At 40.3% G+C, this 17813-nt stretch overlaps 1 protein-coding gene across 14 annotated transcripts in view; it reads left to right on the top strand.

Moving 5' to 3' along the window:
* The window catches only part of ANK3 (ankyrin 3), a 591855-nt gene that overhangs the window by 402900 nt on the left and 171142 nt on the right, over positions 1 to 17813 (top strand). For all 14 annotated transcript variants that reach the window (XM_061635097.1, XM_061635100.1, XM_061635096.1 and 11 more), the window contains 3 exons: positions 9512 to 9709; positions 13536 to 13634; positions 16596 to 16694. In XM_061635097.1, the coding sequence (XP_061491081.1) occupies positions 9512 to 9709; positions 13536 to 13634; positions 16596 to 16694 (396 nt within the window). The remainder of the gene's footprint in view (positions 1 to 9511; positions 9710 to 13535; positions 13635 to 16595; positions 16695 to 17813) is intronic.

Here is a 17813-nt window from a genome sequence, read left to right as displayed (position 1 = left end):
CCACCATCTCTAAGCACCATCTGGCAAAAAACTTTTACAAACTTAGAATGTTATATTCCTTCACAAACATGGGAATCTTATTTTAAACATCTATATAAGAATGATTCAGATCTTCAAATTCCACAAAAAGTCACCAATAATAATATACCTGAATGGCAACCTGTAACTGTGAACGAAATTCTAGATTTATTATCCAAATTAAAACCAAATAAAGCTCCTGGCCCAGATAACATCCCCGCAGAAGTCTTTAAAAATAATGCAAATTGGTGGGCCCCAGTACTTGCAACACTTTTTTCCTATATAGACCACTCTATGCAAATACCTGAAGATTGGGGCATGGCAATAATTGTCCCAATCTATAAAAAAGGTGTCACATCCGACCCAGCCAATTTTAGACCTATAAGTCTATTAAGTGTAATTAGTAAACTGTACGCTGCCCATTTATATAATAAATTAATAGATTGGACTGAAAATGAACATATTCTGGCTCAAGAGCAAGCAGGTTTTAGGACGTGTCGTTCAACTACAGATCACGTCCTGGTTTTACAACATCTAATAGAGAAATACACCAAAAGAACAAAGGGCTCTCTTTATTCCGCATTTATCGATCTTAAGACGGCTTTTGATTCGATATCTAGAGCCAAATTATGGGAAAAACTAGAAGGTACTAATATTGATTTGCGTTTACTATCATTGATGAGAGGCCTTTATGAAAACACTTACCTTCGAGTTAGGTGCAATAATAAAGGTCATTTAACGAATCCTATACGTACCCATAAGGGTGTAAAGCAAGGATGCATACTGGCTCCACTTTTGTTTAACATTTATATAAATACAATAGTTAATTCTTTAGCAGTAATTCCTTCTCATCCTCCGATATTAGCGGAAGCACCCAGATTTATTCTATTATATGCAGATGATCTAGTTCTAATATCCCAAACCCCTATTGGTTTAAAACGATTACTATCTAATGTAGCACATTTCTGTGATAAGGAACATCTTACAATCAATCATGACAAAACAAAAGTCATGATCTTTTCGAAAAATAATAGACCATCCACACACCTTTGGCGGCTAAATGGTCGATTAATAGAACAAGTATCTGCATTTAAATATTTAGGTATAACTTTACAATCATCCAGATCTTGGAAATTACATATAAAAATGATTATCCTAAATGCGATGAGAACATCGAAGGCTCTGCTATCCTTTTTTTATAACAAAGGGGGTCAAATTATATCTGCTGCCATTAAAATATTTGTGGCAAAAGTAATTCCACAGCTGACATATGGTATGCAAGCTAATACTTGTCAAAACTTTGCTTCACTTGAGTCAGTTCAAAATTCTTTCTTAAGATCGATTTTGTCAGTTTCCCGGTGTATTCCAAATTTCATTATAAGACTAGAAGTAGGACTACCTTCAGTAGAATCCCGTATCTGGAGTTATAGAATTATTTTTTGGCTGAAACTTCTGTTCAACCCGGTAGGTCTGGCACCACACACATTAAGTGATAATTTCCAATCTACTTGGACTCAGATGATGTTAAATAAAATATCGTCATTAGGTTTTTCAACTCAAATAATTCTAGATTTGGGTTATGAAAAGGCCAAAACAATTATCATCCAACGGATCAAAGATATAGATTATCAACATCACTTGATGCTGATAAGACATCACAGATACAATATAAAACCCCTAATACCGATGTCTTATCTATCAAACCTGACGATACCTAAATGGCGTAGAGCCTTCACTTTAGCTAGATTCAATATACTACCATCTGCAGTCTTACAGGGCAAGTATAAAAAAATCCCTTTAGCCGAAAGAAAATGCCCATGTGGCACTGATGAAATAGAAACAGTTGCACATGTTCTGCTACATTGTCCGTTTTATAGTACTCTTAGAATCAAAATAATCACCCCTACCTTGGATTCGTTTCCCGGAAAAAGTGACAGCTATTATGTGGAACTTTTATTATCTGATCGCTTTCCTAAAATCACGGAAAAAATTGCTAAATTCTGTGCCTCAGCTATTCAGTGTAGGAAAAATTGGATATCCTGATGGTGATAATGTTTTAACTTGTATTTAACAGTTTACCTATGTGCCACTTCTGTATTTATGTTTGTTGATAATTTTAGCTGGCTGTCTAAGATTTCATTATAACCCTAATGGTTTCGCTTTAATTAGGGAAATTAGACTCTTTAGAGATTTGCCATGACTTATTTTATTTTATTCTTTTAATATCCGATTTGTTAATATTGCAAAGGCCTTAGAGCTTATGCACAAGGAGATTCATACTTACTCTGTACACATGTTTGATGGCCATCTATCTCTGCTTGGTTAAAGCTCTTTTTTCCAAGTAAATCTGAGTAGGGAAAAAATTGATACCCTGTATATGTTAATATTTTAACTTGTATTAAATTGCTGTAAAATAATTGTTTTTAACCATTTCTATGTTGGAATGTCTAATTGATATGTTTGGTCTGTGACCGCAATAAATGCTATCTATCTATCTATCTATCTCTAAGCACCATCTCTGATAACAAACTTAACTAGCTAAACTAGCTGGGAGGCAGGTGCAGTTTCTGACATCAAATAAGGTATCTCTCACTCAGGACTGGTCCCAAAGGGTGGCCAGGTCGGGCCTTGGCTGAGGGCCTCTGGAGCCACAGAGGCCCCTGAGGGGCCTCTCGATAGGGTGGGGGAGGTGTAGCACTCCTTTTCCACGATCTGCAGCAGAGTAGCTGCTGCGGATCGCAGGGAGGGAGCTTCTTCCACCTGCCTGTTCACTGTCTGCACCTACCCATCTCTCTGTCTTTTGCAGCTGCGCGTGCTGTGCACGCAGGACTGCCATTAACCAAGATGGTGACCGAGGTTTCCATAAGGGGCTGAAGCCTCCGCCACCATCTTAGTTGATGATAGCAATGTGCGCGCGTAGCAGCCTGTGCAGCAGCACAAGATAGGAGAGATGGAGCCAGCGAATGGGTGGGGCAGAAGAAGCTCCTTCCCTGCGAGAGACAAGTAGGTATGTGTGTGTGTGTGTGTGTGTGTTTGCGCAGCGGGGCCCAGGGCAGGCTGGTGCCCAAGGGCTCTGGCATGTCTGGCGCTGGCCCTGCTCTTGCTGTCAGTTGCCTGGACAGCGTTATCATATGTTTACAAAGCCATGTGTGAGTGCCAGCTGCCTGCCCAAAAATGGGGGGGGGGGACAGAGAGAAAAACTTTCCTTTTACTCTTGCTGTATTGTGCTAAGGAAGAAGAGCCTCAGACTTTAACATCCCTTACATAATGACTAATACATATGTTAACACCTGGGACCTGCTAGTGACCGGAGGGTAATATAATAGTAGTAGCAGTAGTAGTAGTAGTAATGCTTTTCAGTCTTAAATGCATCCATAGCAATACTTCTGAAAGCACCTATTAGAATTTAGTCTCCATTGCTTTATATAACCTGTTTGTTCAGATATCCTTCTGAGGAGTTTTATCTTCACTTTATGACATAAGTGAATTGCTGTGAATTTTTCTTAATGTTACTCAGTTTCTTGAATCTTATACCTTATGCCCTTCACCTTTTCCAAAGCATCCTTAAGGTTTAGAAACAGCTCTTTCAAGTATTAAATCTACCCCTGTGCTTCCCAAACCTGGAAAAAAGGTCCCAGCATTTCTGAATTTGAAGCTGCGTTTTTGCATGATGACTGTGTAGGGAAGCTGGCCTAGAAAAAGGCTTATGTAACTATATAACTATCCAACAAAGTGACTCTTCCGTTATAACACAGATATACCTTCCCACCTACATAGGGAAATTCAATCTTCACATGAAAGATAAATGTTAAAAAAGCAAAACAAAAACAAAAAACCAGAAGTTCTGCTATGTGAGCCCCCAATATCTGTCATTTTATTATCTCTGATGTAAACTGAAAGACAGAATATCTTGAGAATGACATTAAGGAGACTATTCCCATGGCACAGAGCTACTATCTTACCCTAGGTGTTAAAAAGGAGAATGATAGAATAGTAGAGTTGGAAAGGGCCTATAATGCCATCAAGTCTAGCCCCTTGCTCAGTGTAGGAATCCAAATTAAAGCATACCCAACAGGTGGCTGTCCAGCTTCCTCTTGAATGCCTCCAGTATTGGAGAGCCCATCACCTAGCTACGTAATTGGTTCCATTGTCGTACTACTCTAACATTTAGGAAGTTTTTCCTGATGTTCAGTCAAAATTTGGCTTCCAGCAACTTCAGCCCATTATTCCATGTCCTGCACTCTGGGATGGTCGAGAAGAGATCCTGGCCCTCCTCTGTGTGACAACCTTTCAAGTACTTGAAGAGTGCTATTATATTTCCCCTCAGTATTCCCTTCTCCAGGCTAAACATGTTCTTTCAGTCTCTGAAAGGACCCAACCAAATGTGATTCATTTGGTTTTCTAATCATTTTTAATTAAAAAATAGGGTGAATCTTATGAAACACATTCTGCCTTTTCCTTGATTTTCAAACAGGTATATGGAACCTTTTGGAAATTATTGCAAAGACCCTATAACTGAACTCCAATTCTCTCTCACACCAAGTGAGGAGTCAGACCTGTTTCTAGTATGTACCACTTCAAGCTGAAGGGAAGGGCTCATATGACTGAGAGTGGTCCCAACCTGGATGTCAGGGAGAAAGATTCTGGCTTTGTTTTCTGTCTAATATGTGAAATTTCTATACATAGGAATGTTTTGGTATGGAGTGATGTGAGCCCCCACCTGCATTCTGAAGTGGTATAGCCCAGATACAGATTAACCCCCTTATGTGCTGTTCAGGAGAATTGATTGATTAAAGTTACATCCTTCCTTTCCTCCAAGGAGCTCAAGGCAGCATAACTGGTTCTCCCCATTTGTTCCTCACAGCAACCTTGGTTAGGCTGAAAGACTCTGATTGGTGGCCCATAGTCTTCCACTGTTCTATGGCTGTGTAGGGATTTGAACTGGGTCTCGCTAGACCTTACCTTGACACTGTAATGACCACAGCTACACTACATGCTGTACCTTTAAAGCACATTTCCCCCCTCAAAGAATTCTGGACACTAGTTTGCTAAGGATTTCTGGGAATTGTAACTCGGGCGGAGGGGTAAACTATAGCACCCAGAATTCTTTGAGGGGGGAAATGTGCTTTGAATGTGATTTAAAGGTGTAGTGTGTATAGCTCACCAGCTAGGCTTGAACTGATGTGCTTCATTTATGTGTTTTCTAAAACGATGCAGAGAAGAATAAACAAACAAATCTGAAATGTGTTATGTGCCATTTTGTCCAATCAGCTTAATTGCACTGCAGCTTACAATATTAAGATGCCACTTTTCTCCTGATCCACCAGCAATATGCGCAAACTCACTGCCTATACCTCATGGGTATCTTTATCCACAACATGCAGGTGTTGCTTCCAAAGTGAAATTCCTGGATTTTCTTAGCATCCCTCCATATCTCTTATGTACAATGGACACCCATGCAGTTATTCCTATGTGATATTTGTGTACATCTTAGCATATATAGTATAATTTAAGATTGTTTCTACTGGAGTCCTTTAGTGCCGCTCAGACGTTGAGTTTTCAGCTAGAAGTAGAATTAAAATGGAGGTTTCACTTATATCATCCACCCATGCCCTTCCCCATGCCCTTGTTCTATAATGTTTACTCACATGCAAGTCTCATTCAGCAACATTAATTAAAGCTCCCTCCTTGTAGGTTCAGCCCATTTTGTTTCTTCTTGTTCAGCATAGCTGGAGGATTAGGGATAAATTGCCTCTTAAAGTTAGTAAATCTGTTCCCCTTTTTGGGGGGAGGATGACTTTGGATTGTGCTGTAACACTTTGCATTCTCTTCTGTATCTGTGAGTAACATCTACCATGACAAATTAACACTCTGGTTGGAGATAAGAAATTATACTTTTTCTTTTTGGAATAAGGTGCCAGTTGGGTGGGGGGGGAATGCTCAAAGGATCTCTGTGTGACTCCTCAAAGGGTGATATGGACATCACACGCTCAGAGAGTCCTCTCTTTTCTTGGTTTTTCTCTACCAAATCACGATAACAATAGTTCACTTGAGAGTGATTACAGAACAAAGAGAAGGGTAACTGTGTCATCTTTAAGACGATGCTGAGGTACGCCTGTTAGCATCTTTATTGTGACATCAGCCCTTGCTTTTTCATTAAAAACTTTCTAGACCTCTAGTTTATATTCCCTGCTTTAATTAAAGTGTTGACATTGAAGTGTGATCATTGCTTGACTTATGCTAATTGTGGTCACTTAAGGGTGCCACATGTGTAAATAAAGAACCATTTCTCATTTGGTGATCTGTGGGTTTTAGAATTAAAATCCGCATTGGAATCATTTGTGTTATATCGTTACCAATACAATTGGTACTGTAGCAGCACACATGTTTGAGTGCCAATTCAAATTTTAATTTTAGGATGGTAAGTTGAGATGAATGAAAAATAAAGCCTACATGTATTTTTTGATGCACGACTCTTAGCTGCTTTATCCTTTAACAGAGTAGCAAATCTGGATTTGCCAGTGTGTGTGTGTGTTGTATCCAGCACCACTGTTCCACCCATATGACAGACTTCCACTTGTGCAATGGAACTTCCTTCTTTTTTCCTTTCCCCTGCAGCCCCTTGCCACCCTCAAAATCTACTTCAGAGAATTGGGAACCCTCTGGAGCAGATTTGGGGGGTATGAGGAGAGGAAGGAAAGATTGCATTGTAGAAGCAGAATACTGCTTGTGCAGCATTGCATATAACTCTGTATGATGCACATGTTTACAAACACCCATCTGCAGCATTCAGGTATCCTTGGGACATCTTGGGTATATTCCTTAAAAATGTTATGTGTGAATTACACAAGATGCATTACACATGCCTGTTATCCATGGATAAGAAGGTTACAGAGAGAAAACATCCATAGGCACAAGCTAACCAGTGTTAAATAGGATTTGAAGTGGGCTAGGGTTGACTGTAGTCATTGTCAATGCTGATTACAGTAATGACTAGTGATGGTGTGGGAGAAGTGAAAGGAATTAATGCTGGAGAGGTACTAAGAGAGGACAGCGTGATTATTTATTAATTTAGGGAATTTTTAACCGCTTGATTAAAAGGTTCTCCACGTGGTGTAAAAATAAAAATATAGATAAAACATAGCTACAATCCCCAAACCAATTTAAAACAATATATATATATATATATAATCATTAAAATGAAAGATACAATTTAAAAAAAATGTTTAATACAAATATAGGTAACTAAATCATGTGTTTGGGTATCATCCCTTCCATATTTCTGTCTTGTGCTTGCCTAGACAGAAATGTTTTCAGTAGGCAGACTAGTCAGCAGGCCAACTAAAACAATATAATGAGGCCAGCTGCCCAGTGCTCATTAGACAGGGAGTTCCAAAGTGCAGGTGCTGCCACAAATACGGAAAAGGCCTTATGTGGCGCTTGTAAAAGTGTAAGTTCCACACGATCCCATGATCCACTCCCATACTCTTAAGCATAGTTTATTTAATGTATCTATTCAATGCATCTTTATCCTGCTCTGTTAGGCAGAAAGCTTCTCAGAGAGTGGCTAACAAAATATTTTAAAATCAACAAAATCATTTTTTTAAATGCATCTGTATGCTTAAAAATGACTTTGATGTTTTTAACATACGGAATAAAACAGAGCAGAGCCTCAGCCTGGATAGAGTAGCACTGAAAACAACAGCAGGAAAAGGACAAACAAACCTGCCCTGAAAGGCCCCCACATGAGTCCCCACCAAACATCAGGGGACCCAAAGAAGGGCCTCCAGCAAAGATCTTAATAGGGTTTTAATTATTTGGGCTCAGAAACGGCACCTGTGTAGTTTCCCTAAAATTTGGTGAGATGTATTCCATATGCTCAGTTCCTGTTAGCATCTAGCTCCCATAATTTTAGTTGCCAAATCACTATAGAACACAAAAACACATGAAGAGCTCTGTTGGATTGGCCAAAGGCCCACATAATCTCACATTCCATTTTCAAAGTGGCCTGCCAGATGCCTATATTCAGGGGCACCGCTGCATGCAGTTCATCATAATCATTGCTTATTTGTATGCTGCTTTTCTATGGTAAACCCTGCTCAGACTGGCTCACAACATCAAGAAGTGGATCTAGCTAGTCATCTGATGTAATAAACCAGAATAGATCAGGGTCAAGCAGAGAAGTGGTAGGCCCAACTATACCAAGCATCTTGTCCACATTCTTTGAAATTCAGTAATTGATATAGGATGAGTATATCACATGATTAAATGGTGCTCAGGACAGTCATTTGTGGAAGTGCAGACAAAGTGGTATAAAAATTACAAAGGATGCAAGCACTGTTATCCACAAAGTGCTTTTGCAAATAAGTCACAGTGGGATTCCAAGGCATCTGCAACATCTGTCTGTTGCCCAGGTTGGAGAAAGCCACACATCACGTGGAAATATACATCGGATGGCATTATGAGGCTGCAGTGATGGCAGAGAATGTTGCTTCTTCACTATCATTGCTGCCATGGTGTAAGCTCCAAGATGAACTCTTACTTGTGTTTGACTGGATTCATTTCAAGTCTTTCTCCACTTCTCTTCTGGCCATTGTCCCAGCTGCTCTGTCACTCCCAGCTCCTTGGTAAATCAAGGAGATTTTTCAGATTATATCTCCAGTTCAAGCATACATGTCAGTGTCTTCCCATGAAATTGGTATGATTTAAAGGTGCTTAATTTTGGTTGGGTTTTCCCATTGTTTGGAAAAGTATGTGTTTAGCTATTTACAAAATGAGAATACAAACTTGTGTGAATGGGGCCAGCGCAGACATTTCTTTGCTACACTTCAAATCAAGGTTAAGAGATCAGGAGTATGCTACTGCCTCTTGTATTTCCTCCAAGCGAACTCCCCCTTCCTCCCTCCCTCCCTCCCTCCCTCCCTTCCTTCCTTCCTTCCTTAGGTTTGCTTTAACTATGGTGCAACATTTACATCAGCATCAGTACTAATTAGGGTTGCTTATGACTCTTTTTAATCTCAGGTTACAAACCTCTGATTTTGAGGCAATTCCAGAAAGAGTCAGTCCAGATGTAAGACTGTACTATGGTTAACATACACTTGGGAAGGGGGAATTTGTGAGGAAGTGGGAGTTTGCTATGGCATGATGTTGATTTCCTAACCATAGTTAGTAGATTGGGAATATTATTGCCTGCTCTGTCCTCATATTGTTAAAGGGTGAGGCTTCGAAATTAAAATAGGTCTACCACTCCTCTTTTTTTACTAGCCTTCCTTCAGGTTACTTTCAAATTCCCATGAACATTCTGCTTGATTAAGGTGTGAGTAATACCTGAATTAAAATGTCTGACTATTTTGTCATTAATGTTCTGCAAGTCTCCATATAAATCACAAAAGCTTGTAAAGTTAGGTGGTAGCGACACTCTTCTGTCTGAAGTGGTATAGTTTTTATGTGGGCATCATATTCTGCTCTTCCCCACCCCTTTCCCTTTTTCCAGAATGGCTTGTCTCCATTGCACATGGCGACACAAGGGGACCACCTCAATTGTGTCCAGCTTCTGATTGAGCACAACGTGCCTGTGGACGACGTAACTAATGACTACCTGACGGCACTACATGTTGCCGCCCACTGTGGCCACTACAAAGTTGCAAAGGTTTTGTTGGACAAGAAAGCTAACCCTAATGCCAAAGCACTGGTGAGTACACACAACAGGGCTACTATTCATTGTTAGCAAAAAAATTCCAGCATGTTTATGACTTGTATTTCAGTGCCGACAGCCTGAAATGTAGATGTGGGAAAGCCCTGTAATTGTTCACAGGGCTCATGAAAAGAGGCTTTAGTATGAATTTATCATGAGTGTGTTTCTTGTGCAGTTAACATATATCTTGTGCCTGCATGGTTCTAGACAAAAATTGCATAAATCCTTTCTTTATCAGTACCACTGCAGATTAAATCAGTTTTCTGCGTGTGTATTTTTGATGGCTTGTTGTTGATAGGAGAAAAGAGAGTAAATATGGCCTTTAACTCCTGTCTGCAGTCAGCATGGGAGAAATTCAGATTCTGTGTATGTTTAGAAACAGATACAAATCACTGGCCTTTCAGATGAAGGAAGAAAAAAGAATGCTTTGAGTTCAAACAATTTCTGGTGTCTACGAAGCAATAATTAACAATGCACATGGACTAGAGGGAGATACCTTGCTAAAATGACCTGCAAAATACTAACTGTCCCCAAAATAGCTTTCCTTTCTGTAATTATATCCCCACGTCATTCTTTTTGGAAAAAACCTCCTTTAACAGCTGTTCTAAATTGGAAGATTGTAATCCTCATGTTTTTTTTTTTATTATACTTTGGGGTTAAGTGGATTTGTAAAAAGAAAACAATCTCCAGCTGGGAAGTTTATTTTAGCCATTCTTTCATAATCTTTAGTAGTAGTCTCTCTAGCTGGGGCAAAAATGTGCCCCTATAAGAGCTTGCATCTTTTTTGCAAAATCCAGATTTCTGGTCTGCTTTAGGATGCTGTAATTTTTCTGAATTCGTAATCCAATGTCCTGACTTACCCGTGTAAGTAACCAGGGAATGTAGCTGATCCTGTCATCTCTGTAGCTCAGAGCTTCTAGTAAGAGATTCTTAAGCATAAAAATACATGTTGATCATAGTTACATTCAAAAAAAATTTGTTCTTTTCGTTGGATCAATTAGTTATTTAGAAGCTAGTTTTATAAACTTTCAAACTCCACAGATTATGTATATGTTCACAATAAAAATGAAAAGACATTCTGTTAGATCCAGAGTTCAGTGAACAGAATTCCATGAATGGAGTTCTGCTCATGGGGGGCCTTCTCGGGTCTCAGCCCCCTCTTTTCCCTGTACCCCTCAATCTGCTCCAGAGGATTGGGGAGTCTCCTGAATAATGTGGAAGATGGTGTGATGAGCTAAAGGAGGAAAGGGAAACAGATGAAATTTCCCTTCCTCCCCCTGGCTTTCATTTGCAGAAGTTCCACAGGATCCAAGTTCTTTCTATAAATAGGATTCCTTCCATCAATGGAAGGGCACCATTGGATCCAGCCCATTAGCTTTGTTTGAATGTAATGATAAACTGTGTGAATGAGCCTGTGCAAGCCTGATGTTGCCACACTCTCCGCTTCTTCTTTTCTGGTGCCACAGCACTGAGGAAGAGATTGGAAGCTTTAAGTTCTATTTTTAGCTAACCACAGTGTATTGTTTGTCTGAATCCTGGAAAAAACATTTGTGATTCAGACATAATGGTATCCTGCAGTTAACTGAAAGCAGAAATTAAAACTAGTGGTAGTGTCAGAGGAAGAGAAGGAAGGGGTGAGTGTGCATTCCCAAAGCTTGTACAGTCTCCACATAACAATAAACTAGAGATTATAATTACATCCAAACAAGAGCATTAACTTTTACGCCTAAGCTGCCTTGATGGGCTACCCTGTGTCTCAGTATTTATTTGTTTGTTTATTTAAAACTTTTACTCTCCATCTTTCTTAAATCAAGACCAAATTGTCCAACAAAAATAAATTTAACATTTCTCCCTAGGGCAACCAGCCCCTGTGGGTCTCCCTGTCAGTGCCAATGAGCTAATTGTTGCTGACAGGAAGCCCCGCTTGCAAAGGAACAATCAGGCATTCACTTTAAGCTCCTAATGGCTCCCTTGAAACCACATCTGTACCTGCTGCACACCTGATATCATATATGACATCAGGTGTGAGGCAGGTGGGCATAGTTTATGAGGTGTGGCCTCACGGGCCAAATTGGGTCCTGTGCTTGGCCTAATTAGGCCAATGGACTGGAGGTTCCCCACCTCTAGTATGAATGGAAGTAGGTAGGCCTTCAGATATCTTGGTCCCAAACATGAAGAACTTTAAAAGGCCAGCACCAGCACTTTGAATTGGGCCTGGAAATGAATTGGAAGACAATGCCGCTGTCTCACTAATGCAGGTGTTCCCAAACTGTGGTCCATGGACCACCAGTGACCCACGAGCTTCATTCAGGTGATCCACAGTGTATCTGTAAAGAATATTTACAGTTTGAATTCTATAGAATTTTATGGAATTCAAACTGCAATACAATAAAAGCAGCAATTAAATGCAATTAAAAATCATGCAGCATCTAGCACAGGGCTACAATTGCTACAACGGGCAGAAAAAATAATTAAGTGGTCCACCAAGACCCTCAACAATTTTTAAGTGGTCCATGGGGGAAGAGTTTGGAAACCACTGCACTAAGGGATTCACACACTTCCAATATACAACCTCTGTAAACAGCTGCTACATTCTGGACCAGCTGTAGTTTCAGTTCCTTGGGGGAAAAGTCCAAGTTGTAGCCCTTTGTACAGTTGCTCCTGAAATTTTGCCCAGCCCAAAATTCATAGTGAATTTGCAGAGGATTCTCCTCACACAGCACATGCAAGAAATTTTGAGAGAAGGTAAACTTAACATTTCTTGGATGAGTTTCCACACAGCGATACCACCTAAGCATCTCCAGTTTAAAGATCCCATGTTGCTGGAATGAGGAAAGTGTTCTGCTTATTTTCTCCCTTGTCCTGATCATTATCTCAAATGTGGATAGTTTAACACTGCAAAACTGGCAAAGGAAACTGTGGGAAATTGCTTTATTTGAGAAGTTAACACAGAAAATAAGACTGGCAGAAGGAAAAAATAAAATTAAGGACTCTGTTGAAGCGGACTGGTGGCCTTTTATCTTGGCTGCTACATCGGACACTAGCTTGGGACCAGTGCCTTATCCATTCGGATCGTTGTGGATATCTTAAGAAGGGAAGTTCCTCAGAGAAGAAAACTATAAAATAAAATCTTGAAAGTTAATTGATTTGAGGGGAAAGGGAGGGAAGGGGGGGTGATAGGGTTTTTTAATTCGCTATTTGTTATACTCTAATGTAAAATGAAAAGTTATCAATTCTACGGGGAAAGGGAGGGAAAGGGAGTTAATAGGTTATAAATTTTTTAAAAACCTAAAGAAATCAACTGAGGGATGATAATGAACTGAACTGTCTGCTTTGGCTCAACTGGAAGAGGCAGTGGCCCTGTCCGTTTGATATGAAAGCATATGGTACTCTTTACTTCTCTTGAAAAGGTAGCTGATGTGGATCAAATTCTGTCAGCTGTCTTTAAAATAGGCCTGTGATGCCACTTTGATATGTATACAGGTTGTCATTATTATCCAAGCAAATGCAGTGAATAGGACTGTATAGATCTTTGATGTCTAGGATGGCTTATTTTCTTGTTTCTTTTCACTGTTTCACCCACAATGAAATGGCAACTTAGCTTTGCACTGTACTGTATGTGCAAATACTTTTTTTCTTCTTCAAAGCATACTAGTCGTTAGTATTCCAGCTGGCAAAGTTAACTTTTTTTATATGAAGCAAAGCTAGCAGCCAAGGAATATTGCAAGGGGATAGCAAGTGTAGTGCAGATAATTCAGAGAAGCTGTGTCTTGTCAACAGAATTTTTTTCCAGGTGTCTGAAAATCCTTTTTCTATTTTGCAGAATGGTTTCACACCTCTCCACATTGCCTGCAAAAAGAACAGAATTAAAGTGATGGAACTTTTGCTCAAACATGGAGCATCTATCCAAGCTGTCACTGAGGTAAGACATCTTTGATTGTGCATGTTGATGTTTTTTCAGTAAACAAACAATTCAATTGAATATAAGAGCTAAGAAGAGCAGGCAGGATTCTAAACTGAAACTGGGTGCCTTTTCTGTTGCTTCAGTTAACATTTTCGTATGCTAATTGTTTCTAAACTTTTTGCTATTAGAGAATCCTTTCTGTACCTCCTTGTCTGCAGAAAAAAAATCTGTCTCCGTGGGACCCCACAGCATTGCAGAGGGATTCTGTGTTCTTAGATATATACTAAGTTGACATGGGATGATCTTTGGTCTATTGAACTGATAAGTGTCTCTAGATTCTAATTCAGCGTCCCTTGCCTGTTGCTGGGCATTGTAGGAGAAATCATGGGCAAGCTGTATTCCTATATTTAAAACATCTTATGCATTAAAATGCTGAAGGCTGATCATTCAAAAAAATATAACACCACAATGAAAGACTATAAAAAGACAATTTACAGTCACATTAAAAGAATAAAGCAGCAGTCAACCAGGATCAGTCAGTTTAGAGAACCAACTCTTTGAGGCAACAGTGATTAGGTATTTCAGGGTACAATTGCAGATTTTATTGGGGAACTCCCAATCAACTTCTGAGGAACCTGGGTTCTGTGAAACATAGTTTTAAAACTACTGCCATATGCTATCTTTGCAGTTGTAGAGTTGACCAATGCCTTTTGATTTGAGGGATGCTCTGTGGGCCAGAGCATCACAACGCTTTGTCCAAAACTGTAATTGTAAAGTGTCCTGTATTTTTGAAACTTGGATCCAGCATGTACATTAAATATGACTCTGCTGTAACTGTGCCCAAGGCAGGCTTTATCCATGCCACATAACGGGACACTGTGTGGGTACCCAATGGGTGGGCTAGATGCAAAGAACTGATAGAGTTGTGTCCGTGATGTTTCAAACTATCTTAAGGTGGGGGCAGCAGGGAATGCAATTAAAGAAAATTCTAATGTTGGTAACTCTTGCTACAATTAAAATAGCAAAAGTTAAATTTTCATCTGTGCAGTTTCCTTAATTCACTGCAATTTTTTGGCAGTTTGCCATGGAGCTAAACGAAACTGGTGGAGTCATAGACAGAACTGCAGAAACTTTGGGAAGTTGTGAGGTGTGCCAGTAGCCTCTTGGCATTGGCCACAAATGTCTACTACTCTTTCAGGTCTTGGGTAAAGCCTTCAGACTGAAATGACACACTGTCAGTCAATTGAGATGTAATGCCACGCTATGGGTGGCCACCGTGTGGATGAGCTGTGTGCGTACATGCTCTCTCTTCTCCTCCCACCTGCCCTTGCATAATCTGATTTCTTCCTCACTTCTGATTTTGTGGCAAAATTAGATACAGATCACAGATTGCTCCTAAACTGGAGATGAGGGAGGGAATTGGAGTGTATGAGGGGAGAGGAGGAAGTATATTATTGGTCTCATTCATGTAACACCAAGCCATGTTTTGGTGTTATTTCTGAACCTCCACTATAAGAGTCCATTTGAGATAACTGATCTTATTGTTGATATTTAGGCTGCAGTCTGCCAATTCCACATTTCATCAGTTCCACCATGTAGTGTTTTGGGAAGCAGGGGAAGAAAGCAGCCCTATTGGCAACTCCTTGGCACAGGATAATCTTCTGCTATGCTAACACATTATTTACTTAGAATGTTACTAATACGGATAGAATCCAAAATAAAAGAAAGGCAAGCCCAGAGAGCTAATGTTGTCCTGCTTTGAGGTACAGAAAACTGAGGCAGGTATGCACTCTGCTAAAGATAATCAAGCTTCCTTGCGTAGAAAAGTTGAATTCTGCAACCTGTATAATTATGCAAATCAAGTATATTAGCATCCTGTTGCTCGTGTTTGGATTATTTCAGCTTTTGCCAGCCTGCTACCTTCCAGATGTTTTGGACCAGAACTCCTATCAGCTCCAACCAGCATGACCATGCTGATTGGGGCTGATCAGAGATGTAGTCCAAAACATCTGGAGGGCACCAGGTTGGTGAATGTAGTATTATATCGACTTTTAGTTGTAGGATGGCCATAGCAGCATGCAGGCCACTGAATCCTCAGTCACACCATTGGCATCTGAGGTTTTACTAGGCATTTTACTAGGCACCATACACTTCCAGGTTTGTTTTCACTGTTAGGAGGTCAAACTTGTTTTTACAAAAAAAAAGAAAAAGAAAACTGATTTTCAGGAATCAGTCCCATGTCCAATACTGTGCTCCCTCGTCACTACAACGTTTATGGAATTGTGGGATATGCCTGTTCCTAAGTAAACTGTATTGCAGGTAAACCTTTAATCAGGGATGGGGAATAGTGGCCATCCAGATATTGCTGGACTGCAACACCCTTCATCCCTGAATACTTGGCTATGCTGACCAGGGCTGGTTGGAGTTGACATCCAACAATGTCTCGGAGGGTCACAGGTTTCCCACCTTCCCTTGCATGGCAGGCTTACATAGCACGGTGTTCCTTCAACACTTCAGTGGGAACGCAAGCTGAAACTTCAATCTAAATTGAGTATGCTGTGGAGCCAAGGTGATGTAGTATTAGAGTGTTGGATGAGGACCTGGGAGACCTGGATCCAAATCTCCACTCCAGTCATGAAATTCAATGAGTTACCTTGGGCCAGTCGTTCTTTCTCAGCCTTACCTACCTCACAGGATTGATGTGAGGATAAATTTGGGCAGGAGCGCTTTATGTGCTGCCTTGAGCTCCTTGGAGGAAACGTGGGATGGAAGGATGGATGGAAAGATGCAGCCAGTATAACTTTGCAATAATTGTAATAGCAAGCTTTGTTCTGAGTAGGTGTGTTTTTATAGTCATCAAGTACAAAGTCCGTGAGACAGCCCACAATGCTGCTCACCTTCAACGTTAAGGCCCCACTCAGTTTTACCATTACCACTAACCTCAAGCCAGTCATTTTTCTTCTTCTTTCCATTTTCTAGTCGGGTCTGACTCCAATCCATGTTGCTGCCTTCATGGGACATGTAAATATTGTTTCACAGCTGATGCATCATGGAGCATCGCCCAACACAACCAACGTGGTGAGCTCCAATGTTGACCTTCCATTATCAGCCAAGGAGAATACTTGACTTACAGTGCATGTCCATCATGCTCACACGCTTTTCTAGACAGAGACAGAGGTTAGAGCCGCTGCTTCTGATTCATACCATGGCCACAGCCTTGCTAGAGTGCCTCTGTGCCTCTTGCTACAGTGCCTCTGTCTTATTCCATAAGACTCTGGTACAGCTGTGAGTTTGAAGGTCATTAGGATTTCTTCTTATATTCTGGGTTTTTTTAGTGTGCACTTAAAATGTGTGCCACACCAAAAATGCCATATGTACACAACAAATGTGTATATTTTACACTCTATAGGTACACTTGCCAGGGAGGTTAGCTTGGCCACTATTCCCAGATGAATATATACACTTAGAGGCACCTTAGGTTTTATGCTGCATAATGTGTGAAACAGCCCTTAAAAGAGTCAAAGTTGCTGAACCAGAATTACTTTGTCAACCTATCATTTACTGCCAATCCTCCAATGAATGTGTAGCAAAAGCCTTACGTTCCCCTCCCTGCCCCCTTGTGTAAGGAGGAGAGCTCAAGGATGCATTTAAGGGTCCCCCCCTTATTCAAACTTGTTTTTATCCAGTCTCTTTTTTCTGCACTGCAAAGAGGAAGAGTTCATTTATTATTACTCATTGCCTGATTTTTGAAAAGTGCATTTGACTCCTTGACTGTCATAACCACAGATGAATAGGGCCTTTCCCCCAGTTTGAGGCAGGCCCTTTTAAAGATGCTAGCAGATTGTCAGAACATTTTGCCTGTTTTGGCCACAGCCGTGCTGGAGTACCTCTGTGCACCCAAAGGCTTTGTGGAAGAGTGTTTTAAAAATGGAGCTGTTTTAGATGCATTTCTGACAAACTGAAACAAATGGGCTTCAGAAAGTGCACGTGGACACAGTTTCAGTTGTTACTATCATTTGACACTGCCTATTATTTGCAGAGTTGGATTCATGAGAGGCAAGGCGTTGCTGCAGTAGAGCATTGCCGTGGGTGTTTGCTCTAGAAAGCCATCTTAAATTATAGATGCGCGTGCAGCACCATTTATGCTATGAACAATGTTCGCTTTTATAAGATTCACTGGATTACAAAAAAGTCTAA

This window comes from Rhineura floridana, chromosome 7, assembly GCF_030035675.1.
Source record: "Rhineura floridana isolate rRhiFlo1 chromosome 7, rRhiFlo1.hap2, whole genome shotgun sequence".
NCBI classification, from domain to species: domain Eukaryota; kingdom Metazoa; phylum Chordata; class Lepidosauria; order Squamata; family Rhineuridae; genus Rhineura; species Rhineura floridana.
The sequence above is the reverse complement of the archived record's forward strand: the minus strand, read 5'-3'. Positions and strand labels throughout refer to the sequence as shown.